General features: G+C 48.6%; 1 protein-coding gene across 2 annotated transcripts in view; it reads right to left on the bottom strand.

Annotated features, from left to right (window-relative positions):
* SLC2A1 (solute carrier family 2 member 1) overlaps positions 1-27,665 on the bottom strand; it is a 60,050-nt gene that overhangs the window by 14,903 nt on the left and 17,482 nt on the right. Inside the window, exons 1-2 of one of the 2 annotated variants that reach the window (XM_053280653.1) lie at positions 10,073-10,200; positions 8,683-8,778 (exon numbers count right to left, since the gene is read on the bottom strand). In XM_053280653.1, coding sequence (XP_053136628.1) covers positions 8,683-8,778; positions 10,073-10,129 — 153 coding nt within the window. In that variant the 5' untranslated portion in view covers positions 10,130-10,200. Of the gene's footprint in view, positions 1-8,682; positions 8,779-10,072; positions 10,201-27,665 lie in introns of those variants that run through there. The other variant, XM_053280654.1, reaches the window with a different exon arrangement.

Genomic DNA, 27,665 nt, shown 5'->3' with positions numbered 1-27,665 from the left:
CATTTCAAACGTTTCAAAACAAGCTGTCATGGTCACCCCTTTGCCTTGGTTTCTTGCTAGGGAAATTTATTCAGGATGTTACAAGGGGTTATATATGATATATGGTTATGAGCTTCACCCATATCCTTTATGCCAAATGTAAATGATTGAAGTTTAGAGCTGGAAGGGATCTTAGAACTGCTACCATCCAGCCTCTGGTTTAAAACTCGAGTGAAAGAGAACATAAGAACAGCCCTGCTGGATCAGGCCCAAGGCCCGTCTAGTCTAGCCTCCTGTTCTCGGCCACCTCCAGCCTCCAAGGCAGGATGCCTCTGAGTACCAGTTGCAGGGGAGTAACAGCAGGAGAGAGGGCAGGCCCCTTTCAACTCCTGCCTGTGGCTTCCAACGGCATCTGGTGGGCCACTGTGTGAAACTGGATGCTGGACTGGATGGGCATTCTTGGGCCTGATCCAGCAGGGCTGTTCTTATGGATGGATGGATGGATGGATGGCTTTATTATGATCATTGATCAGATGCACATACAAACAAATAATACTACATTCTCCATACAATCTTTCTTTCCATTTCTACTTCATCTTTGTTATGTATCTTTTTGGAGCACTGCTAATTTTTGAGTCTTTGAATACTATGAGGCTTATTACTATATTTGAAGGGTCCAGCATCTAATAATTTTAATTTGGGAGTTTACCTTCCGTTTAAACCTAATAATTTTAATTTCCGAGTTTACCTTCAGTTAAAATTGTATGTTGTTTAGGAAAGTGCTATTATTATTATTTTTTGATGGTATCTTCTTGGCATTTTAATGAATGTATATGTATATGTACAGGGGTGAAGAAATCTTGGCTCAGCTTATCAGCCAGACAAAATATTTTACTCGTCAAGCTATGTTGGTACATTTCTTATCAATATTATATTTCTTATCTTTTCTCACGCAACATGGCATCATTTGTCACTCGTCACAGACTAGTAGACTGGTGGATTTCTGCAGCCCTGAATATGTATATGTATATAAACTGCTTTTTCAGGTATATTCTTCTGTTAGGCCTGCTCTCCATCTTTCTAAATATGTTTTTGATTGATTGATTGATTGATTGATTGGGTGCCATCAAGTCGGTGTTGACTCTTAGCGACTACATAGATAGATTCTCTCCAGGATGATCCGTCTTCCACTTGGCCTTGAAGGTCTCTCAGTGGTACATTCATGGCTGTCGTCATCGAGTCCATCCACCTTGCTGCTGGTCATCCTCTTCTCTTTCCTTCCACTTTCCCCAGCATTCTGGACTTCTCAAGGGAGTTCAGTCTTTGCATTATGTGTCCGAAATATGAGAGTTCAAGCCTGGCTTTTTGTGCCTCGAGTGAAAATTCTGGATCGATTCTCAACCCCATCGCCTGCCCTAAAGCTAGTTTAAAATGTGTCTAGACCAGTGATTCTCAAACTTGGGTCCTCAGGTGTTATTGGACTTCAACTCCCATAATCCTCAAGCAAAGGCCACTGAGGCTGGGGATTATGGGAGTTGAAGTCCCATAACACCTGAGGACCCAAGTTTGAGAATCACTGGTCTAGACAATCTAGACCTCCATTAAAACCGGAGGTCTCAAATTTGTTTTGCCAGGTGTTGCTGGACTGTCCAACGACATCTGGTGACCCCAGTGGGAGAAATAGCAGAGATCAGTTCTGGTTTAACCACACTCCCCGGGCACAGAGAGTCCGTCCTGCCACCCAGGGACCCATCGGCACAGCACTCCAAGCAACCAGCCCAACCGGACATCTTACTCACAAGGCAGCGTGTCAGTGGATGAAAGATCACTCGGGGCCTCAAGCTGGCAACACGCTGTGGCCACCGGGGGGTGACGGGCACCAGACTGGCACGGATAGGAGAGGGCAGCCGGCCAAGGGGTTACAATAACCTGTCGGGAAATGTGGCCCGGCAGGTTTCTCCTTGCCGCCTGAAGCACACAAGGGCATCTTGTTGCTGAATCACAAGGGACATGTAAGAACAGGCAGAAATATGACAAGGAAGAAAGACGGGTTATGGATCTCTCCTTTGCTGCCTTGTTAGACGTTCGGGGCAAAAACCTCCACTGAGGACACCTTTGTGATGCTGCTTCTTCTCATTCATTCGTTCAATTTCTATACCGCCCTTCCAAAAATGGCTCAGGGCAGTTTACACAGAGATATAATGAATAAATAAGATGGCTCCCTGTCCCCAAAGGGCTCAGAATCTAAAAAGAAACACCAGAGAGACACCAGCAACAGTCACTGGAGGGATGCTGTGCTGGGGATGGATAGGGCCAGTTGCTCTCCCCCTGCGAAATAGAAGAGAATCGCCACATTAAAAAGGTGCCTCTTTGTCCAGTTAGCAGGGATAATATTCTCATTCTTATTAATTATAAATTATTATTATTAGAAGTAGTAGTATTAATTACTACTACTAAGTGATACACAGTCTACCAGACGTTATTGACTGGATTTGGTATGTTAATCATCGGGCCCTTTCCAAAGGTCTAGGATAACTAAAGAAGAATTAAACATAGCGTTGTGGTATTTGTGCTGTCCCAAGTAGTGTGGCCTTCTGTAGTTGATGTGTTTTGATTTTATCGATGCCCAAGGTGTCAAGATGGTGTTCAAGTTCTCTTGGTCCTGCACCAAGGGCACCCACCACTATTGGCACCACTCTTGTTTTCTTTTTCCAGAGCCGCTCGATTTCAATCTGAAGGTCCTTGTATTTTGTTGTTTTCTCCAATTGTTTTTCGTCAACTCGTCTATCCGCTGGGATTGCAATGTCAATGATCAGAACCCGATACTGCCTGCACTGACTGGCAGCAGTGCTCCTGTCAGGGACGGGATCTGGGGCCTTTGGCATGATACAAACAGGAGAAACACTTATACAGTATCCTGCTTTTCAACCCAAGGTTACTGAAGTGGTTTACGTAGAAATAAATAAAGTAAGTAAGTAGCCATTTTTGGAAGGGCAGTATAGAAATCTAATGATGGAGGAGGAGCAGGAGGAAAAGGAGGAGGAGGAGAAAGAGGAGGAGGAGGAAAAGGAGAAGAAGGAGAGAGGAGGAGGAGAAAGAGGAGGAGGAGAAAGAAGGAGAAAGAGGAGGAGGAAAAGGAGGAGAAGAAGAAAGGAGGAGGAGGAGAAAGGGAAAAGGAGAAGAAGGAGAAAGAGGAGGAAAAGGAGAAAGAAGAGGAGGAGAAGAAAGAGGAGGAGGAGGGAAAGGAGAAGGAGGAGGAGGAGGAGGAGAAAGAAGAAGAGGAGGGAAAGGAGAAGAAGGAGAAAGGGAAAAGGAGAAGAAGGAGAAAGAGGGAAAGAAGAAGGAGAAAGAGAAGAAGGAGGAGAAAGAGGAGGAGGAGAAAGTAGAAGAAGGGGAAAGAGGAAGAGGAGGAGGAGGAGGAAAAGGAGAAAGAGGAGGAGGAGAAAGAGGTGGAGGAGAAAGAAGAGGAGGAGGAGGAAAAGGAGAAGAAGGAGAAAGAGGAGAAGGAGAAAGAAGAGGAGGAGGAGAAAGAGGAGGAGGAGGAAAAGGAGAAGAAAGAGGAAAAGAAGAAAGGAGAAAGACGAGCAGGAGAAAGAGGTGGAAGAGAAGGAAAAGGAGAAAGAAGAAAGAGGAGGAGGGGAGAAAAAGGTGGAGGAGGAGGAAAAGGAGAAGAAGAAGAAAGAGAAGAAGGAGAAAGAGGAGGGGGAGGGAAAGGAGAAGATAGAGAAAGAGGAGGAGGAGGAGAAAGAGGAAAATAAGAAAGGAGAAAGAGGAGCAGGAGAAAGAGGTGGAAGAGGAGGAAAAGGAGAAAGAAGAAAGAGGAGGAGGGGGAGAAAAAGGTGGAGGAAAAGGTGGAGGAGGAGGAAAAGGAGAAGAAGAAGAAAGGAAGAGGAGGAGGAAGAGGAGGAGGAGAAAGAGGAGGAGGAGGAGGAGAAGGAGAAGAAGAATTGTTGTGAGGATAAAAATAAGCATCTACACTGCTCTGAGCTCCTCGGAGGAAGGGTGGGATACAAATGTTAGAATAGAATAGAATAGAATAGAATAGAATAGAATAGAATAGAATAGAATAGATCTCTCTTGTTTGTAGGGAATGGGTTCTGGTTTTTAAAACACAATGCTCATTTTTAAGGGAATATTGAAAGAATAATTCATGAACTGTGAAATGCAGCCCACGTTGCATATTTAGAATTCGAAACAGATTCCTGTTTTCCTTCTTTCAACCTCCAACAGTCTTGCACAACTCCGTAATATTTAATGTCTCTTTAAAGAGACAGGAGCATATCAAAAGCACAGAGAGAAGATTCTGATCCCTAATCATGAATGCGTGAACTAGTGGTTCGAACGCTGGGACTTCAGAAATGGGGGTTCAGGTCAGTGTTTCCTCTAAGGCATACACATGCGTGCGCACAAGTTTTTTTAAACGTTTAGATCCTCAGTTATGTTTAGATCCTGCTCAGATTGTTATTGCCGTCCAGAACAAAATTCATCCCACACACAGATGAAAAAAAATGAGAGAACACACTGGTTCAGATCACCAACCGAGAGTTTTAGGTGACCGTGGGCCAACTGATTTTTGAGGCTGTCTGGGATGTAAGAAGCCACCCTCAGCCCCTGGGCCAGAAAAGGGTCAACTCTGACGTACGATGTTTTCCACCCAGAAAGCTATTTAAGATGTTTCAGAGAGAGATTATGGCATTTTCTTAATTAGCAGCAGCAGCAAACCAAAAACCAAAAACCGCTTTTCAGCTCCAATTAATATCTTAAGTAGCAAGCACTCAGATTAGCGTGTTTAACAAGGGTGTGTTTTGTGTGTGCATGTGTGTGTGTGTGTATATATATATGTATATCCTCAAGGGCCTTTCTGATCAACAAGCAGAGGTATCTTATGCTAAAGGCCTGCAATGTAGGTGATTATTTCAAGCTAACCTCTGCAATTCATGAGCTTGTGCAAAGTACGATTATCATCAGATTAATCTGTGGCACGGCTAAGGTAGATTTGGATTACTGTGTACAGTTCTGGACACCCTGTCTCAAAAAGGACATTGCAGAACTGGGAAAGGTGCAGAAGAGGGCAACCAAGATGATCATGTGCCTAGAGCACCTTTCTTAGGAGGCAAGGCTACAACACCTGGGGCTTTTTAGTTTAGAAAAAAGACAACTGCGGGGAGACATGATAGAGGTCTATAAAATCATGCATGGTGTGGAGAGGGTGGGTGGTAATAATCTCTCCCGCCTCTCTCACAACATTACAACCATCAGTCATCCCATGAAACTGAAGGCCAGTAAATTTAGAGTCAACAAAAGGAAGGACATTTCCACACCGCAGAGGATTAATCTATGGAATTTTCTGCCACGGGGTGTGATGGCCACCAGCTTGGATGGCTTTAAGTGGGGCTTAGACCAATTCATGGAAGACAGGTCCATCAGTGGCTACTAATCCTGATGGCTACAGGCCACCTCCAGGCTCAGAGGCAGGATGCTTCTGAATCCCAGTTGCAGGGGAGCAACAGCAGGAGAGAGGGCCTGCCTTGATCTCTTGCCTGTGGGCTTCCCAGAAGGAGGCCACTGTGGGAAACAGGACGCTGGGCTAGATGGGGCTGGAGCCTGATCCAGCAGGGCTGTTCTGATGTTCTTATGATTAAATATTTCTGTGTAACCCAAAACCTTGCACATTCATACATCAACAACATTAGGTCAAATAAATTGTATCACCTTTCCCTGTTCCATCTTTCCAATTGATTTTGGCATGATGTCTAGAGTTCTCTCTATCCACACTCCATTCCATGCATAACTGTAGATGCACCCTCTTAGTAAAAAGTGGGGGGGGGCGGGTACCACTTCCACAAGCTCTCCTCCTGCTAGTAAACTAAGCAAAGTTTCATTTTTCTAAACTAAAGAGCCCCACACACTTCTGCCTTTCCTCATAAGTGATCGTTTTGGTCACACTTCTCTGCACCTTTTCCTGTTCCACGACCTCCTTCTTGGGATTTGGGTGTGCGTCCCCGGCCGAGGGTTGAAAAATTCAGCAGGGGTGCTTAAATTCCACTCCGGAATCCATCCCTCCGGATTTGAGTATTAGCCAAACAGGGACTCCATTGATGTAGCCGCTTTCTCAGAGTTTCCGCAAACAAAATACTCAGCGGAGAGGAAACATTAATTCTCCTGGGAACTCACAAATCCCATTAGAGACGGCAGTAAGAGGACTAACCGGTTGTGCCATTTCAGGGGTGGGTGGGTGAGAATAAACATCTCCATCCTTGCTCGTAGTAGTAAAAAATGTTGCTTTTTTTAAAAAAGGTGAATTGTTCACACAGCAACTTTGTAGAGGGAAGGGCCTAGTGTGAGCAACTATCATGCAACCAGACTACACAGAAATGGCTTCTCTTTGCTCGGACTGTGTACTTAGAGGAGTAAAATGTCCCAGAATTTGGCAAACCTATCTGACCACACGAGTGAGAGCCTAGTTGCGTGGAGCTGATAGTTAGTGGCTGCGGACACATTTGGAATATACAGGGTGTGACAGATAGAGATGTGCACGAATCGAATTTTCAGATTTTGAATTTGAATTGCAATGGACCAATTTGAATCGAATTGGCCCGAAACAGGCCGATCCAATTTGAATTTGAATCCATTCGATTCAAATTTGCATCATTCAAACAATCTTGGCACCTTTTTTGGCCAATCAGGGTGCCTGAATGGTTTTTAAAAGGTGCCAACATGTCCCTAAACTGTCTTCGAATTGATTCGGATTTGGCCAGTTTGATTCTAATTCAGATTCAGATTGAATTACCCTTTTGCGGTGGGGGGTATTCTATTTGAATTTGAATCGTTCAAATCAGCCAGATTTGAGACAAATCTATTTGAATTTGAATTGATTCGCACATCCCTAATGACAGATGAAGAATTTTGGCAGGGCAGCGGGGGAGATACCAGGGGAAATTCAAATGTCATGTCTTAAATTTTAAATTGTTTTAATTTTATTTTAATTCTATTTTTATTGCAAACCACCCAGAGATGTGAGTTTGGGGTGGTACAGAAAGAATCAAAGGAGAGTGAACATATATAGGGGGTGGGACCCTAGCAGCAGGCCCTGCTCTTGATATATGGGAATTCAGTTGAACAGCTGCGTGAAGCATATGAGGGTGCAGTGGCTATTAGGCATGATGGCAATCTAGAACCTCCATGTACAGAGGCAGTCTATCGCTCTGAACACTGGCTGTTGGGAGACATACAGAGGAGAGGTCTGTTGCCTCATGACCCACTTGAGAGGCATCGAGTAGGGGACCCACTTCTCAGAGGCATCGAGTAAGGGACCTGGATATCTGAAGGACTGCCTGCTCCCAACGGTTTCTGCCCGCTTGACAAGGTCATCGGAGGGGGCTCTGCTCTGTGTGCTGACAATGGGGCTGTCGTGCATGTGGGACGAGGCCCACAAGCTTTGGAATGCTCTCCCTGTGGGAATCCTACGGTGGAGACGGATACTTATATCCCGCTCTTCAGCCAAAGTTCTCAAAGCGGTTTACATGAGAAACCGCTCATGTAAACAGCAACTGAGAATCCACTTCTCAGTCTCTGGAACAGCTTTTAGAAGGCAAGTCAAATCATGGCTTTTTTTTTTACCCCGGGCTTTTATATTATTATTTTATTATGATTTCTATACCGCCCTTCCAAAAATGGCTCAGGGCGGTTTACACAGAGAAATGACAAATAAATAAGATGGATCCCTGTCCCCAAAGGGCTAACAGTCTAAAAAGAAACATAAGACAGGATTTTAGGATTTAGTATTTTTATTCTTGCTATTGATTACCTTGCTTCTATTGTAAACTTGTATTCTGGTCTATGACCATGATGATAAAGTAAAGGGAAGTAATATTTGTATTGTTTGAAGTGTTTAATAGGTCTGTGTTGTTTTTAAACTGATTACAAATCGCCTTGAGATTATTTTAATGGAAGGTGGTATAAAAAGCTAATAAAGAAAGAAAAGAAAAGAAAACTGAAGATTGGTTAGGCAGGAGAACACTCTGACTCCTATCGTGGTGGGCTCTCCTTTGTGGGAAGTTTCTAAACAGAGGCTGGATGTCCATACGAATACAACAAATATTTACATACCGCTTTTCAACAGAAGTTTCCAAAGCAGTTTACATAGATCTAAATAAATAAAATGGCTCCCCTGTCCCCAAAGGGCTCGAAATCTCAAAAAGAGACATAAGAGAGACAGCAGCACCAGCCACTGGAGGGATGCTGTGCTGGGGACGGACAGGGCCAGTTGCTCTCCCCCTGCTCAATAAAGAGAATCACCACTAAAAAGGTGCCTCTTTGCTCAGTTAGCAGGGGTAACTGCTGTAGCAGACTGTGACACTGAGCAAAATGCAAAATGAGAAGACTCCCCAGGCCCCTTCCCATTCTAAAATTCTATGTTGCTATGATTCCGTTGCTAGAAATTATGAGGAAATGGAACCACCCGAGACATTCAGAGGGATTCCCTAATTATAAGAGCTGTTGGCCAGTGGAACAGCCTGTCTCATGCAGCGGTGAGCCCGCCTTCACTGGAGTTTTCCAAACAGAGGGTGGAAAGTTCTCTGCCAGGGATGCTGTCGAAGATTCCGGCACGGGGCAGGGGTTGGTCTAGAAGACCTTCAAGGTCCCTTCCAACTCTTAACATTTCAGACTCTAAAAGCAGACAGACTGGTCTTCCGGGCTTACCTTTTGTGGCGCATTGATGACGCCGGTGTTGTAACCAAACTGCAAAGATCCCAGCACTGCTCCCCCGACCGCCAGCATCAGCCGGGCCGTCATCTGCTGCAGGAGGGGAGAGAGAAGATGGGCAGGCGTTATGGGCTGTATTTACTGAGGGTTCACTTGCTGCATTTCTAGCCCACCTTTCCATGCAAGCACCTTCACGCTAGAAGGGTGGAGCTCGATCATTCACCAAATGGCTGGAGTGCAAGAGAACTTTTAGTGTGTCCCAAAAGGTACGTCAAACGTGAAACTGCCTTCTACTGAGTCAGACCCTTTGCCCATCTAGCTCAGTATTGTCTGCACGGTCTGGCAGCAGATTTCCAGGGTTTCAGATGGGGCTGTCCCAGGCTGACCTGGAGATGCTGCCAGGTGTTGACTTTCTACGTGCAAGCAGATGCTCTACCACTGAGCTGTGGTCCCATCCCCAAAGGGGATGTGTTCCCCCATCCAAATGCAAGCCAAGGCAGATCCTGCTTAGCAAAGGGGACAAGCCATGCCTGCTACCACAAGACCAGCTCCCAACCCCATGGCAAAGTACAGAGTTACACATCACTCATCCTGGCGACAGAAGGCCTCTACCCTAGTCTGACGCTTCTCCCTGAAACGGCAAGGGCTAGTAACTTGTTTTATTCTTCTTAAAAGCGGGAGGAGAGATTGCCTTTGCTAAGCAGGGTCTGCCCTGGTTTGCATTTGAATGGGAGACTGCATGTGTGAGCAATGGGAGATAGGGCCTCTCTGGGATGAGCATGTACATGCTGGCATGCAGAAGGTCCCAAGTTCCCTCCCTGGCAGCATCTCCAAGAGAGGGCCGAGAGAGACTCCTGCCTACAACCTTGGAGAAGCTGCCGCCAGTCTGGGTAGACAATCCTGAGCTAGATGGGCCAAGGGTCTGACTCAGTATAAGGCAGCGTCCTATGCCCCTATGGCTGCAGGGGTTCCCCTTGCCCCTGCCGGCCAGCTTGTCTCCCAAACCGGCCCATTTGGTTGGCTCCTTCCCCCTCTGCATGACCAGCTCTCTGCGTGGCCAGATTGCGTAGGCGCGGCGGCCTCCAAAATGGCCGCCGTGCCAGAGGGGGAACGCCCGATCGGGCCAAAGAGCCGACCGAATGGGAGGGGGAACCCCTGCAGACCTCCCCCGCCTCCCCCACCACCTAGAGCCAGTCGCCTGGTAGGGGGCAAGCTTTTTAAATATTTTATTTTATTTTTATTGCGAACCCTTCCCCCAGACTGAACCAAATCGGGGGGGGGGGGGTCCCAAGGGGGTGCCAGACCGAACTGGCCTGGTCCGGCCTCGAACCTGCACACCCCTATGAGCTATTTTGCCCATAAATGACAGCAGCCTTTTCTGGGTCACCGTTTGTTGGCGTGAAGCTATGGCTTCTGTAGATAGGGCTGTAGCTGGAGCGAACATAGCCGCAAGAGCAGAAAACGTCTGCTACGTCCCCACGACCAAGTCAATGCGCGTCCCCAGGCAGTTGCAATGACATCAGAGCAGCACGTGACCCGCGACGTGGCACTGAAATCTCCTATTTTGGCACGCCCCTTGTCTTCAGCCCAGGCTGGACGAAGCTGTGCAGGGCAGCGGATCATACAGAACTCTTTGTCTCTTTGCTTGGGATGCCTCAGGTTTGAAACGGACAAGCGGAGTTTCTTTTCTAAAACGGTGGCGCACCTGTCCGCTTTGTGGCTCAAGCTGATTTAGGGAACAGAAGAGATCAGATCTCTGCCCCCAAGTAGCTTAAAATCTCAGGTTTGGCCAGGGAACCCAACGGAGGGAAGGGAGGTCTCCAATCTGGGGGTGGGTCTGCAGCTCACTAGCACAGCATCTGCTTTGCAGGCAGAAGTCCCAGATTCCATCCCTGGCAAAAATCTGAGAAAGACTCCTGCCTGCAACCTTGGAGAGCTGCTGCCAGTCAGTGTAGACAATACTGAGCTGGAGGGACCAAGGGCCTGACTCAGTAGAAGGCAGCTCCTTACACTCCTGTGTTCCATGGAACGCCATCTGAACTGCCCTGCTCTCCTCGCCACTCCTTTATCTGTATCAGTTCCCCTCCGCTTGGTTGCCTCTTTGGCGGTTTTTAAAATAATACTGATCAAATAAAATCTGATCATCCCCTAGCATAGTTAATCTGTGGAATGCTCTGCCACAAGATGTGGTGACAGCCACCTATGCTGGTCTCTGACCGTAATAAAAGCTGATTGATTGGTTGACTGGTGACAGCCACCAGACTGGATGGCTTGAAGGGGGCGTAGGCAAATTCATGGTGGGCACATCAATCAGTGGCTACTAGTCTCGTGGCTATAGGCCACCTCCAGCCTCAGAGGCAAGATGCCTCCAAATGCCAGGTGCAGGGGAGCCACAGCAGAAGAGAGGACATGCCCGCAGCTCTTGCCTGTGGTCATTTCAGCGGCATCTGGTGGGCCACTTATGTTTTAATATTTAATATTCAAATAATACCCCTCCTAACTGGGCAAAGAGGCATCTTTTAAAGGTGGTGATTCTCTTTATTGAGCAGGGGGAGAGTAACTGGCCCTCTCCACCCCCAGCACAGTAATTCCAGTGACTGTTGCTGGTGTCTGTCTTATGTTTCTTTTTAGATTGTGAGCTCTTTGGGGACAGGGAGCCATCTTATTTATTTATTATTTCTCTATGTAAACTGCCCTGAGTCATTTCTGGAAGGGCGGTATAGAAATCGAATGAATCATTCATAAATAAATAAATAAATAAATAAATAAATAAATAAATAAATAAAATTTCACAGTCCGACAGTGATGTGACGCCCTGTGGACTGAGGTGTGGCTTTGGATCTTGACTATTTATTTATATATATTTTTTAAATTATTTGGATTTACAGGTCTATCCCCTCTCCCATCCCCTACCTTATACCCCATTTGGGGTACCAATCTTGCTGTCATCCAGACTACTGAAGCACTTGCACAAGCAAGTTGCACTAGCTAAGAAGGTGTGCAGACCCAAGGCTCGCGTCATCGGTTTTGCAGGCCGCTTTTGCCCGAGAGCGCAATTTTGAGCACCCCTGTCCACTGGCACGGCGACGCATGCTCTGTGCACAGTTACCCAAATGCTTCATTGCCTGGATATCAGCCACTTTCTGTATTGTGTCTATTTGTTTTGCCTCGTGAAAATTTTGTTAGCATGAGTTGCTGGACGGGTTGTTCTTTGGGATCCAGACCTGTCTTCACGCTCTCCAGGAAAAAATATCTTGGCTCGGGATAGTGGATGCATCTGATTTCAGGCTTCCGCACACGTGGAGGCCTGAACCAGGCCAGAGAAGACCCGAACCGTGCCGCAGCCGAACCGGGTTACTCTGGAGGAGGCCAGTGGGGGTGGGGAGGGGGAGAACCACTGCCCCAAACACACCAATAAAGTAAGTAGCCCTGACTCCCCTCTAGTTCTAGGACACACACACACACCCCGCCCTTTTACTCGTAAAGGGGAATCCTCACCAGATTCTCCTGGTGAGACCCGCAAACCGGTTCGAACCCGTCCAGTTCTAACCACGGCTAGTCCAGTTTGACCAGCACCCCCTTTGGGCGGGCCGATCTGGTTCAAGCCTGGACCCCTCGAGCCGCTCCAGTCTGAGTCAACCTCGAACCGCTCCAGTTTGAGTCGACCCGAACCGGTTCGCACACCCCTGGAGGCGAGCGACAATCTGCAAAGTGACACGCAAGCTGATCAGAAGGGGCTGTAGGTGGCTCTGTGTGCAATGCCTCCGCTACATGAAACAGCTCCTCTAGTCTGCACTGAGCAGATGCGATGGAAGTGGAGGAAAAGCGTCTCTTCGCCACCCCCACCGCCACGGTGTCCGGTCGGATTCATCCCTACTCTCCCTCCTGCGTCGTTCCAGCCATCATCTGAGTTGTTTCATTGCCCTAAGCCCTGAGGAAAACCAAGGAGCAGAATGGAGCAGAAGGAGCCGGAGAGAGCATTTAGGAGCGACCGTGTCAATAGCCCGGGCGGTCTCCATGTTCCAGGGATTCACCAGGACCTCAACAGTTCTGGACACTGGAAACTCCCCAAGGGCTGGTAACTTTGGGGCCCTCTGTCTCGTTAGGACCAACCGTTACTGACTAACAACAGTGGGAAAGTTTGACAGCAGTTCTCTTCCCTCCCTCCCACTGCCCTACACACACTCTGGTAGTGTCTCTTCCCGACCAGAGACTTGTTTGGGCTGGAGGTCAACACAGGTTGCCGAGTCTGGAAGCCTGCCTGATCATCCGCAGGAAGGAGGGCCCCTTCCAGCAGCTCTCCCTTGGCCCCTGCGGGCCGGCAAACCGGGGATCCCATTTTCCCAGGCCAGCCTAAGCAGCTTTGGGACGTTCACATGGTGCCCCCAAAGCCCTTGGCTTGTGCCTGGGTCACAGTGGCTCTTTGTTTGGGGAGCAGAAGCCAGGAGGCAGGACCCGGCTAATCCCAGGCGGGCTCGCTGGTGAAACAAAGGTGACTATTCCAGAGTATTCCAGGCCATGTGAATCTGATTTAGGAGGCCACGCCACGTTACAGCCAGGAGATCATGTATCCAGCGAGTCCTGCCCATGTCCCAAAAAACTGAGGGTGCTACAGATGTGGCGGTCCCAAGAAAACAAGAAAGGAAGAACAAAAAAAGGGAAGATAAATGTTGCCTCTAAAGCCCCACACGGGGGGGACGGGGGGAACACCTGAGAATGACGACAGGCATCCGTATTTACCCGAATAGAAGACGATTGTGAATTTCAGATGACCCCACTTAAAAAAATAGAGGTTAACTATATTTGATACCTGTATTTCCTCAAAAGGAAGAGGATTTACCCAAAAGGAAGAGAGCTGGCCTTGTGGTGGCAAGAATGAATTGCCCCCTTTCCTAAGCAGGGTCCACCCCGGTTTGCATTTGGATGGGAGACTATATGTGAGCGCTGTAAGAGACCCCCCTGAGGGGATGGGGCCACTCTGGGAAGAGCAGCTGCCTGCCTGCATGCAGAAGGTCCAAGTTCCCTCCCTGGCAGCATCTCCAGATAGAGCTGAAAGAGACGCCTGCCTGCAACCCTGGAGAAGCCGCTGCCAATCTGTGTGGACAATACTAAGCTCGATGGACCAAGGGTCTGACTCAGTGGAAGGCAGCTTTCTATGTTCCTAATTTAAGAAGACACACACACAATTTCTAACATCAAAGAACTTTAGAAAAAGTAATTATCTAGTCTTGTATTCAAGTAAATACGGTATTAGCTCAAAACACTGCCTGCCTGGGATGCTGCCAATCTCTGTAATATACCTGCTCTGACGTCCAGCTCTCCCTGTTTATTCTCCCCCTCTCTTGTGGTTAGGAAATTCCGCCCAGTGTTTAGTTTGAATCTTTTGCTTGGTCAGTTTAAACCCTTTGTAAATTTCAGCTCTCAGGAGCAACACAGAACAAGTCCGCTCTGTAACAGCCCTTCTGATATTTGAAGACAACGATCATACCTCCACTTAGCCTCCTCTTCTCCAGATTAAACATACCCAGCCCCTTCCTCAAAGAGGTTTTCTGTGAGTGTGGCCTTGCGGTAGCAAACATGGCTTGACGCCTTTGCTAAGCAGGGTGTGCCATGGTTTGCATTTGAATGGGAGACTACATGTGAGCACTGTAAGATATTCCTTTTTTGGGGGATGGGTCCATAGCTCAGTGGAAGAGCACCTGCTCCTTGCATACAGAAGGTTCTAAGTTCCCTCCCTGGCAGCATCTCCAGATAGGGCTGAGAGAGACTTCTGCCTGCAATCTTAGAGAAGCTGCTGCCAGTCTGGGTAGACAATCCTGAGCGAGATGGAATATTGGTCTGACTCAGTATACGGCAGCTTCCTATGTCCCTATGTCTGGACACAGTGGCTGACACAATGAGGGAAATTACTCACAGTAGTCCCATTGGCTGACATCCTGTCCCGATTTCCATGCATGCAATTGCACGAACGCAGAAATTGCAGAGTGGTGTGAGAGTACAGCTATTGGAAATAATACCTGTAGAATCATGCAATTGTGTCTGCACCATGTTTGCACTTCCACAGGGGTGCACAAGAGCGTGCATGCCACATTATGTCCGTCACTGAAATTAAAAGGATCAGTTAGACATTGCCTAACTTGTCCTTCCAAGTTCAATAGGACTACTTTGAGTAATGTTCCCCATGGTTTCAGCCAGTATTGCGTGTGAAGCCTCACCAGCAGAGAATATTCTTGGCTTTTAAATCAACAGACTACTGCAAAGACAACGAATACAACTTTATTTTGATGTATTGTTCCAAATATTTATATACCACTGGTACACAAACAAGAAGAAGAAAAGTTAGTTTCTTGTCTCAAAAGGGCTCACAATCTAAAACATAACACACGGCAGACACCACAGGGATATAGGAAGCTGCTATATACTGAGTCAGACCATAGATCCATCTTGCTCAGTATTGACTACACAGACTGGCAGCGGCTTCTCCAAGGTTGCAGGCAGGAGTCTCTCCCAGTCCTATTTTGGAGATGCTGCCAGGGAGGGAACCTGGAAACTTCTGCATGCTTCCCAACGCTTACAATGCTCAAACATTATTAAGGAGGAGATCCGGTCTGGTGGTAGCCAGCATGAAGTGTCCTCTTTGCTAAGCAGGGCCTGCTCTTATTTGCAAGTCTAGATGTGAGCCCTGTAAGATAGTCCTCTTAGGGGATGGGGCGCTCTGAGAAGAGCACCTGTCTGCTTGCATGCAGAAGCTTCCAAGAAGGTCCTCTATCTTGGAGATGCTCCCTGGCAGCATTTCCATCACCAGGTCCATCCCCAGTTACCGGCAACTCGTTTGGTGGCTACACAGAGACGGGCCTTCTCGGTCGCTGCCCCAAGATTGTGGAATGCGCTCCCTGATGAGATTCAATCCTCACCATCTCTGGCAATTTTCAAAAAACACCTGAAAACCCATCTTTGCACCCAAGCTTTCTCAGCTTTTAAAAACTGTTTTAATTTTATGGTTGATTTTAAACTGTTGATATGTTTTTAACTTTTATATGTATTTTAATTATTTTATGTTAACCGCCCAGAGACGCAAGTTTGGGCAGGAGATAAGTTTGATGGATGGATGAATTAATGAATCTCCAAGACTGGGCTGGGAGAGACTCCTGCCTGCAACCTTGGAGAAGCCGCTGCCAGTCTGTGAAGACAATACTGAGCTAGGTGGACCGATGGTCTGACTCAGTATATGGCAGCTTCCTATATTCCCTAAGAACTTTCCTGGCTTTGTACTTGAGATCTTTTTGGAGAGGACAGCTGGCCTTCTGGTAGCAAGCATGCCTTGTCCCCTTAGCTAAGCAGGGTCCGCCCTGGTTGCATCTGAATGGGAGACTAGAAGTGTCAGCACTGGAAGAGATTCCCCCTCTGGGGATGGAGCCGCTCTAGGAATAGCTGAAGGTTCCCAGTTCCCTCCTTGGCAGCATCTCCAACGAGATAGGTCTCGGAGAGAGACTCCTGCCTCCAACCTTGGAGAAGCCGCTGCCAGTCTGTGAAGACAATACTGAGCTAGATAGACCAATGGTCTGACTCAGTTTATGGCAGCTTCCTATGTGGTCTCCCATCCAAATGCAAACCAGGGCCAGCTCTCCTCCAGGCCAGCATCAGCCACTGGACAGATGCTATGCTGCTCTGAGAAGGGACTGTTGCCCTCCTCCTCCGAAACCGAAGAGGTCCATGACTTCAAAAGGCGCCTTCTCCGCTCCGTCCGCATACAGCCACAGAGGTGATCCTGAACCGGCTCTGCCCATTGTGCAAAACGACCTGTCTGGTAGTCCAGAAGTCCATCCGGCACAACGCGACGCCCACAGATTAACCCAGCAATGTCCCAACTTCAAGGCCCAGCAAAACCCCTGGGGATACACCAGCCCAGTAAAGAAGGTTGCGGGAACAGGAAGGGATCTTGGCTGATGGTCACGTTTCCTGGTCCATCAAAGCAGGTAGGAAACCTCTCCTGCAGCTTTCCTTTTCCTCGTCCCCGAGGCACACTTGCAGCTACGGGAATCTGGCAACGGTTGACACAAAACCTTACTCCACAGAAGCTGCCCATTGTCTGACGGGCGTTTGAATTCAAAGTTTTAAAAGAGAGGGAGGCAGAGGGGAAACAAAGGAGAATCTCCACATTGCTTGGAGATCTCGGCCAAGACAAGAGAATCCGGACACACCCTTTTGCCTATCCACATTTGCGCCCCGCAGACGCTGGGCTGAGAAATCCAAGACCACAATGCACAATCTAGATAGCCAAACCATTCTGATGAGTTTTAGATAAACTTAAAGGTAAAGTGTGCTGTTGAGTCTGTGTCAACTCCTGGCGCCCACAGAGCCCTGTGGTTATCTTTGGTAAAATACAGGAGGGGTTGACCATTGCCTCCTCCCACACAGTATGAGATTATTCCTTTCAGCATCTTTCCTATATCACTGCTGACCGATAGAGGTGTTTCCCATAGTCTGAGAAACATACCAGCGGGGATTCAAACCAGCAACCTCTGGCTTGCAAAGCAGGTCATTTCCCCGCTGCGCCATTAGGTGGCTTTATATAAACTTATTTACTTATTTATTATTTATTTATTAGAAGCATTTATGCCCCACTCCTCCAGGACACGGCTGCTCGGGGCGGCTCACAACGTAATAAAAAGAATGTCAAGTAAGACTAATAAAGTCAACCAAATTTAAGTTAAACTCGTTAAAATCTCGTTTTCAATCTCGTTGTTCTGTACAGGACAATGACAATAAAGATTTATCGTATCGTAAAAGACCTTCTTCACTATGAACCCCACCGTCCATTGAGATCATCAGGAGAGGTTCGTCTGCAGTTGCCACTGGCTAGTCTGGTGGCTACTCAGGGACGGGCCTTCTCCGCTGCTGCCCCAAAGCTGAACGTGCTCCCTGCTGAAATAAGAGCATCCCCATCTCTGACAACATTTAAATTTTTAAAAGATGCACCTATTCACCCAGGTTTTTAATTAAATATTGTTTTAACAGTTTTACCATCATTTTAAAATGTTTTAAAATTTAAATGGTTGCAATGTTTTAACTTTTACTATATCATTTATTTTGTTTTAACTACCGTTTAAAGTTTTTTGGTTGTCATTTATTTTAACTCTTTTTTTTTAGCTGTTTGTTTGTTTGTTGTAAACCGCCCAGAGATGTGAGCTTTGGACGGTGTGAAAACAAACAAACTGAAAGTTATATTAAAAGCTGAAAACTGAGAACTATAAAAACTAAAATACCAGACTGGCAGCGGCTTCTCCAAGGTTGCAGGCAGGCATCTCTCTCAGCCCTATCTTGGAGATGCTGCCAACGTACTGTATGCTTTGGTAGTTTGTTGGTTCAATAAAAAATCTTGTCCTATAAAAAAAAAAATCTTGTCCTATCTTGGAGATGCTGCCAGGGAGGGAACTTGAAACCTTCTGCTCTTCCCAGAGGGGACAAGTCATGCTTGCTGCCACAAGACCAGCTCTCCTCTCCTAGAGAAGAGATTAAATAATAATAATAATAATAATAATAATAATAATAATATTAGGGGCCACAGAAATCACCATCAGCCAATTACAAAAAGCAGCTTTACTGGGAACAGCCTATATTCTGCGACGATATCTATAACAACTGACAATAAAATTCAGCCATCCTAGGACCTTGGGAAGGACTCGATGTCTGGATAAAACAAACCAGTCAATAACACCTGTCTGACTGTGTAAACAAGAAATAATAATAATAATGCATAAATAAGATGGTCCCCTGTCCTCAAAGGGCTCACAATCTAAAAAGAAACAGCGACAGCCACTGGAAGGATGTTGTGCCAGGGCTGGATAGGGCCAGTTGTACACCCTCAGCTACATATAAGAGAATCAACACTTTCAAAAGTGTCTCTTTGCTGAGTCAGCAGGGGTACGCTTTAGTCCGAGTGGGCAACGCTACCTAGAAGAGGCCCTCAAGATAGCTTTTCGGCAGATTCATGCAGAAGAAGAAGATCCTTCAAGCCACCATCAGAACTCTGCTCCTACCTCTTGGCTGTCTCCCAAAAAACTCATCGCTCCGGTTAACCAGCATAGAACCTCCTGGTTATATATCCTGGTTGAAGGCTACTTGACCGGAGCGGTTTGACCAGAGTTGCCCTGAAATGCCGGGTTCTTTCAATCGGCTCCACGGGGTGTGCTAATTGCGATTAACTTTGTAACCTGGATCCTTGCGATTGTGTGTGGACCCAGCCGAATACACGTTTCTCACGGAAAGGAACATTTCTGTCAAAACTAGAAGCACCCGTGAGAGGGGCTTCTTACTGGATTGCACACCGGTAAGTGTGCTATCACGTATGACTTGTCCCCTTTGCTAAGCAGGATCTGCCCTGGTTTGCATTTGAATGGGAGACTATATGTGTGAGCACTGTGAGAAATTCCCTTCAGGGGATGGGGCCGCCCTGCTTGTGTGCAGAAGGTTCCAAGTGGCTTCCCTGGCGGCATCTCCAGATAGGGCCGAGAGAGAACCTTGGAGAAGCTGCTGCCAGTCTGGGCAGACAATACTGAGCGAGATGGACCAAAGGTCTGACTCAGTATATGGCAGCTTCCTGTGTTCCTATGTAAGTTGCTTGAGGTGCAGTGGCAGCTGAAGACCTCCGTTATGCCTGAAGCCGAGCGTACCGAAATACCGAGCCAAAATGCTTTGTTGACAAGCTTTGCCACTTCCTCTTTCTGGACGGCATCCGCCCAGGAAGTCTGCAGTCAGGTTTTGCTCGCTCCACTTTCGCCAAGGTGTGGATTTGCATCACCACACTGTCTGCTCACTTCAAGGTCACGTCAGAAACGTACACCATAAATTCCTCTTTGAGCCGGAGGTGAAGGCCAGGATGCTCCCGCTCGGGCAAAGGACACCAACCGCTGTCTTGCTGGATTCGGCCAAAGTCCGTTTTAGTCATGACTGAACTGGGCGCTGCTGGAGAATTGCTCGAGCGCACCCCAAGAAATACGTGGAAGAGCTCCTGAGAAGTACCAACCCACAGAGGAGGCTAGCTTGCAACTCTTCCTCCCAGGAGCCCAGAGCGGTGTACTACATACTTAAGTTTCTCTTCACAACAACTCTGTGAGGTAGGTTAGGCTGAGAGAGAAGCGACTGGCCCAGAGTCACCCAGCAAGTCTCATGGCTGAAGGGGGATTTGAACTCGGGTCTCCCCGGTACTAGTCCAGCACTCTAACCACTACACCACACTGGCTGGTATGCCCTAGAGTTGATCACTCTCAGAGGAGGTAGCCGGTAGCATCTCTGTATGAGTCTCTGGAAGCTTGCTCAGAACAGGGACTCAAGTAGAGAGACAGAGGATGGCTTTAAGAAGGGTTTGGATAACTTCATGGAGGAGAGGTCTATCAATGGCTACTAGTCGGGAGGCTATAGGCCACCTCCAGCCTCAGAGGCACGATGCCTCCAAATACCAGTTGCAGGGGAGCAACAGCAGCAGGAGAGAGGGCATGCCCTTAACTCCTGCTTGTGGGCTTCTCAAGGGCATCTGGTGGGCCACTGTGGGAAACAGGATGCTGGACTAGATGGGCTTCCTTGGGCCTGACCCAGCAGGGCTCTTCTGATGTGGACAGACAGAGTGTACAACAGTTACTCCTTTCACCCTTGACTAAGCCTGTCCTTGTATCGGGCGTCTGGGTCACCAGTCTGATGTCTCTGGAAACCCAGAAGCAAAGTGCCAACGTGCTAACCCTCCCGTTTCCTCCCGGAAATTCAGCAAGTTCAGATCTTCGCGCTTCAGCCACAGGCTTATTGCACTGGGGGCCAATATCAGCCCCAAGTGCCACAATTTGTCAAACGGAAAACCGCCATTTCCCTAGAACTGGGCTGCAAGTGAGGATGAATGTTCTCAGGAATGAGAGGCAAGATGATGCGTTGTAAGTGGCGGATGGAATAAAATGGTAAAAATAACAGAAAGATGGGAATCAAACCAAGTCAGTGTCTCATGCTCTCAGTGGCAACCATTTGTGGAAGGACAACCTTTCTCCCCCCACTCCCTGTTAACTGATTAAGTAAGTAAAGTTGTGCCGTCGAGTCGGTGTCAACTCGTGGTGCCCACAGAGCCCTGTGGTTGTCTTTGGTAGAATACAGGAGGGGTTGACCATTGCCTCCTCCCACACAGTATGAGAAGATGCCTTTCAGCATCCTCCTATATCGCTGCTGCCCAATATAGGTGTTTCCCAGAGGGGATTCGAACCGGCAACCTCTGCCTTGCTAGTCGAGTCATTTCCCGCTGCGCCATTAGGTGGCTTAATTTATAAAGTACCAAAACATATAACAGATCCAGCGTAGGCTGAATATAAAGATGGCCATGTTCAGACAAGACGTTAAAAACTGGATTTGTCTGATAGCCCATATAAAAAAAAAACCGAAGTGGGGAAAAGACGCAGGACCACTAAGGAAACCGTGGATAAGACTGTACGTGGTGTCAAAACACAATCGGAAAAGCACTGCAAAACTTGTGAATGCATCTTCCCTGGAGAAAAATTCCTTCCCCCCAAAACCTATAAATTTGTTATCAGACCTTGGAAGGGGAGAAAAGGAGACCACACTAGGGGTCCATTCGCAACGCTGATTTATTTGTGTGCTTATGTTTATTTTTTAAAGCATCTTTTCAAGTCACATAATTAGAGGCCCTGCATTGTCAAGGAACATATTACACACACACACACACACACACTTTCCATCAAAATAATATCCAGTTTGGATAAGAGACCCCTGTGTGAGATGGTAGCCCCTTACCGTCTCTGAACCTCTGTTTCCCCCACATCTAAACTGAACCTAACACACAACTGGCAGTTTGCTTCCTTGGAATATTGCTTGCGATTGCTTTCAAACAAATCTGATATTTGGGCAGGACCCAGAGGGCAGAGTCAGGGGTCAGGCCCCAACCCCTCAGAGGCTGGGGAGGGGGGCATAGTTCATTGCAGGCTTTGCACGCCAAAGGTTCCAGATTCACTCCCTGGCAGCATCTCCAGACAGGACTGGGAAAGATCCCGGCCTGAAACCCTGGAGAGCTGCTGCCAGTCAGAGCAGACAATACTGGATGGACCAAGGGTCTGACTCAGTATAAGGCAGCTTCCTATGTAATCTCTAGGAAAGGCTTGCAGGTCAGTGGTAGAGCATCTGCTTTACATGCAGGAGGTCTCAGGTTCAATCCCTGGCAGCATCTCCAGGTAGGGCTGGGAAAGACCTTTCTGAAACCTTAGAAAGCTGCTGCCAGTCAGTGTCGACAATACAGAGCTAGATGGACCAAGATTCTGACTAAGGCAGCTGGCTCTGTCTTCCTAGGGGAGTGGGTTCAGGAATCATTCCAAAGGGCCGGGTTGGTCAGCTGCACCCCTCACCCCTCAGCTCAGAGGAGACTGCAGAAGGCAGCTATGAGATGGGAAAAGCACACCATGCGCCTTGAAATCTCGCCTGCATCCTCAGCGCATGGGACACCCAGCAGAACGGCTGCTGCCAGCTTAATCCGCCAATTCCAGCTTTGATTTAAAATATATATCTGGCCACCAGAATGCATGCAATATCTTTTTTCTGGCATTTACATTAAAACACACACACACACACCCAGCAACTGACAACTGGCCAAGAAACCCAAATACTCGACTGTGCATTTCCCCGCTCGGTGCTACTGACACTTCGTCATGCAGACAACACCACCCCGTCCACTTCCTCTGACTAAGCTGTCTCCAAAGCACCACATTTTGCTTCCCGGAGCTGAGGGTGGATGGCAAAAAAGTTCTTGTGGCCCCGGCAAGTTTGATTTGCAAGGAGTAGCCAAGACTGCTTCCCCGTGAGGAGGGAGAATGCCTATTATGGCAGGACATCTGGAATTTTACATATTGCTCTGGGAATGCCCAGTGCGCTCGGAAACACGGCTGCGTTGCAGTGCAAAAGGGAACGATCCCCATCACGGAGATCGATGAACTGGGGTCAAGAAATCGCAACTTGCCTCAAGCTAGGCAACAAGGACAGGTGTGAGCAGGACAGAGACAGAGGAACATAGGCAGCTGCCTCGTACTGAGTCAGACCATTGGTCTGTCTAGCTCAGTATTGTCTACCCAGGCTGGCAGCGGCTTCTCCAAGGCTGCAGGCAGGAGTCTCTCTCTCTCCGCCCTATTTGGAGATGCTGCCAAGGAGGGAACTTGGAACCTTCTGCATGCCAGCCAGCAGATGCTCTTCCCCATCTTGAAGGGGGATATCTTGCAATGCTCACACATGGAGTCTCCCACCCAAATGCAAACTGGGGTGGGGCCTGCTTAGCAAAGGGGACAATTCATGCTCGCTACCACGAGACCGGCGTTCCGCTTCGTCCCCACTCGAAAAGGTGCCCCTTTGTTCAGTGAGCAGGGGCGTCTCCCAAACCGTGTGCCTGAAGGTGGCTCCCTGCCCCCAAAGAGCTTACAGTCTAAAAAGAAATGCAAAGAAACACACATGGGGAGGGAGGCTGTGCTGGGGTCAGATATGGACAGCTTCTCTCCCCCTCCTAAACAGAAGCAAGGCGCCGCTTAAAAGAAAAAAAAAGTCTGAGTTTGCATTTGGAAGGCGCAATGGGCCAAGGTTCAGTGGTCTACCACCAGACTAGCGACCTGCAATATGACAGAGGGTAAAACGCAGCCGCCCAGAGCAGAGGGTCCAAACAATCATTCAGGCGCCATTGCGCCTGTATCTCACTGTCTCGATTTGTGTTTCCTTTGGGGACACCTCATAAAAACATTTGCAGAATGCGAGAGTTGTCATTTGGGGGTTAGTTCCCTCCCTCACAGTCTTGAGAAACGAAATATCCGAGTGGGCAACAGATGCTTCCCTAGCGCGCATGCGCCCAGGTGGATGCGCATGGACATTAAGGCAACCGACATTACACAGCCTAGTTTCACACACTGCAGCCGGAAAGATACAATAGAAATAATAATAACAACACCCTTTGCCAACAAAAAACGTTCTCAACAATTTACATAGCAAAAAGGGACGAGAATACGGTTTCAGGGCCCAAAGGGTGGAGAGTCTTGTGGCAGCAGGCATGAATGGTCCCCTTTGCTAAGCAGGGTCCACCCTGGTTTGCATTGGAATGGGAGACGACATGTGAGCAATGCTAGATATTCCGCTTTGGGGATGGGGTTGCTCTGGGAAGAGCACCTGCCTGCCTGCATGAAGAAGGTCTGAATACAAATATGGCAAATATTTATACTGCTTTTCAACAGAAATCCCCAAAGCGTTTTACATAGATATTTAAAAAAATCAAACAAATAAAATGGCTCCCTTTTCCCAAAGGGTTCACAATCTGAAAAAAGAAACATAAGATGGACCCTAGCAACAGCCACTGGAGGGATGCTGTGCTGGGGATGGATAAGGCCAGTTGCTCTCCCCCTGCTAAATAAAGAGAATCACCATTTTTAAAAGGTGCCTCTTTGCTCATTTAGTTTGTTCCATTCCAAGTCCCCTCCCTGGCAGCATCTCCAGATAGGGCTGAGAGCGACTCCTGCCTACAACTTTGGAGAAGCCGCTGCCAGTCAGTGTAGGCAATCCTGAGCTAGATGGACCAAGGGTCTGACTCAGTAGAAAGCAACTTTCTGTGTTCTGAAAAAATGTCCCTATTTTCAGCTAAGAAAAGTTGGAGGCTTTGCACCTGGGATGTTTTAGGTCTCTGGAGAGCAGATACACCTCTGAAGATTCAGGAGGTCGCGGTGGCTACACTGGATTCCGTGTCATCTGGCTTGATGACAGAATCCACCAGCAGCGACCTGAACAATCTGCTTCCATTTATCCAGGGTGCCAAACTGTGGCTAGACCCCAGTGCGGAGAGGCAGGGAAGGGTTTTCGCTTGCAGGACATGCCTGCTAGCAGCCGGGCACTCCGTCAAGGTGGCTGGCGGGCCAGTGACCCGCCTATTCATTGTTGTGTAATAGCCATTTACCACGGTCACATGGCTGGGCTTTGGAAAGACGTAAGACGACGCCGGCCCCTCCTGACAAAGCTTATGATGCAGGATTAGACACACTGGAGAGAGGGCGAGCCTAGCGGATAAGCGGCAATCCGGGAACCAGATTCAAATCACGTTCCTGCTAGGAGCTCAGAGGCTCGATCCCTCTTTGCCGGAATCTGTCTCTGGTAAATCACGGTCATAGGGACATAAGAAGCTGCCATATACTGAGTCAGACCCTTGGTCTATCTAGCTCAGGATTGTCTTCACAGACTGGCAGCGGCTTCTCCAAGGTTGCAGGCAGGAATCTCTCTCAGCCCTCTCTTGGAGATGCTGCCAGGGAGGGAACTTGGAACCTTCTGCTCTTCCCAGAGCGACTCCATCCCCTGAGGGGAATCTCTTCCAGTGCTCCCTTCTAGTCTCCTTTTCATATGTGACCAGGGTAGACCCTGTTTAGCTAAGGGGAACAAGTCATGCTTGCTACCTCAAGACCAGCTCTCCAAGGTTCGAAGTTCCCTCCCTGGCAGCATCTCCAAGAGAGGGCTGAGAGAGATTCCTGCCTACAACCTTGGAAAAGCTGCTGCCAGTCTGTGAAGACAATACTGAGCTAGATAGACCCATGGTCTGACACAGTATATGGCAGCTTCCTGTGTTCTCCTCTCAGAACGGCCCCAGTTCTCTCAGCCTTGTTTTGGAGATGCTGCCAGGGAGGGAACTTGGAACCTTCTGCATGCAAGCAGGCAGGTGCTCTTCTCAGAACAGCCCCATCCCGTAAGGGGAATATCTTCCAGTGCTCACATATTTAGCCTCCCATCCAAATGCAAACCAGGGTGGACCCTGCTTAGCAAAGGGGACAATGCATGCTCGTTACCACAAGACCAGCCCCATCTTCATGATCTGCTTTCCATTTGTGGTCCCCTTGTAGTCCATAACTGTATGCCATGTCCCAAGTACATACGCCCACTACATTTTGTATGCCCCGCCTCCCATGTGGCTTGCCCCGCCCCCAGCTTGTATGGCCACGCCCCCTAACCAATCGTAGGCACGGCCCTGTTCTCATCAGTGAAATCTTGGAGGGATGCCACCACTGGAAAGAGGACTCTGGTTTTTGGAAGCACTCCGAAGTGCCACCTAATGGCGCAGCAGGAAAATGACTTGCCTAGTGAGCAAGATGTTGCTGGTTCGAATCCCCGCTGGTCTGTTCCCCAGACCATGGGAAACAGCTATATTGGGCAGCAACAATATAGGAAGATGCTGAAAGGCATCATCTCATGCTGTGTGGGAGGAGGCCATGGTCAACCCCTCCTGTATTCTACCAAAGACAACCACAGGGCTCTGTGGTCTCCAAGAGTCGACACCGACTCGAGGGCACAACTTTGCTTCACTTTTACTGAAGTGCCATATCGATTCGGATCCTCTATTCAGGATCCGACTGAAAATGAACGAACCTGGTCTTCCCATTTTAAACACATTCATTTGGAAGTGAACCCATGGATGTCACAAGAACATGCTTCCAAGTGTCTGCTCCGAGTCGGCAGATAAATTCCGATACGAGGAGATGTTTGCCCCTCGTCCATGAACCAGGGTTTAAACTGGAACGGGCTCAGAGGAGGGTAGCCTCAGTTGAGAGGTCATGTGAATGGGCTGAGAAATATTTAATACAGGCACTCCTCGAGTTATGACCTTCCTAACAGAGCTCCTAACTCCTCGAGTTACGACCTTCCTAACAGAACGGACATAAAGGCCGTCGCCAGCTTCCAAACGCCAACCCACACCTACAGACCAGTCGGGAATGATACGCGGGCCGGCTTATGAGCCTCTGGCTTACCAACAAGCTTTGGGAACACCACCCCGTCCGTCAGTAGGGTGGGGGGCTTCCTGCAGATTCCCAAGGCAAACCACCTCCCTGGTTTCTAAAGCTACGACGAGACGCAAGCAAGCGGTTTCTAAAGCTCGCCAAAATCGAGCTCTTCCGTTCCGTCTGGCAAACCCAAGAACATTTCAGGCAAGGGAAAGGCTGGCCGCTAGAAACGCTTCCAGAGCTGAGCCTCTTACATCTGTGTGTGCCCCCCCCCAAAAAACCCCTTGGATTCCCTCCCCCCTTGACCTCAGATTCCTGGCTCTCGGGGGCTCGTCCCTCCACAGCCAATCGGGAGCAGGCGCCTGCGCATGGCTGCACCTTCCCCAGCTAAGCTGTCACATCATGCTCTCCTTTCACCCATTTCCCTCTCAGACAGCCACAGGGAGGAGCTGCCCATCACCGAGGGCCAACAGGCCTGGCCGCTCCCTTCCTCGTGGAGGGACAGGCAGGCAAAAGGGGCCGACCCACGGCTGGGGGGGGGGAGGATGGCATGATGGTGGAGTGGCCATTTTATGCTGCCCAGCAGCCGGCCGGCGGGGAGGGGGGCCATTCAAAGCGGAAAGGACGGAGGCAATCCCGTCGCACGTCTGGCTCCAGGCGGTGCCGGATTTAGACACAAAGAGAACCCCAGCAAAATAATCTGACCGGCATCCACCATCAGAACATCGGGAGCTGCCATAAACTGAGTCAGGCCCTTGGTCCGTCTAGCTCGGGATTGTCTTCCCAGACTGGCAGTGGCTTCTCCAAGGTTGCAGGCAGGAGTCTCTCTCAGCCCTATCTCGGAGATGCTGCCAGGGAGGGAACTTGGTACCATCGGCATGCAAAGCAGATGCTCTCCCACTGATCTAGGGCCCCTCCCTACATATAAGGCTGCTTTATATCGACTCTGACCATCGGTCCACCTAGGACAGTTTTGTCTACAGTGCTGGATTTAGGGGCAAGTTAAGTTAAGTCCAGCCACCTAATGGCGCAGCGGGGAAATGACCTGACTAGCAAGCCAGAGGTTGCCGGTTTGAATCCCCGCGGGTCTGTTTCCAAGAGTAGATGGGAAACGCCTATATTGGGCAGCAGCGATAGGGGAAGATGCTGAAAGGCATCATCTCATACTGCGCGGGCGGAGGCAATGGTCAACCCCTCCTGTATTCTCCCAAA

The sequence above is a fragment of the Hemicordylus capensis genome, chromosome 16, assembly GCF_027244095.1.
Source record: "Hemicordylus capensis ecotype Gifberg chromosome 16, rHemCap1.1.pri, whole genome shotgun sequence".
In the NCBI taxonomy this organism is placed as follows: Eukaryota; Metazoa; Chordata; class Lepidosauria; order Squamata; family Cordylidae; genus Hemicordylus; species Hemicordylus capensis.
The sequence above is the reverse complement of the archived record's forward strand: the minus strand, read 5'-3'. Positions and strand labels throughout refer to the sequence as shown.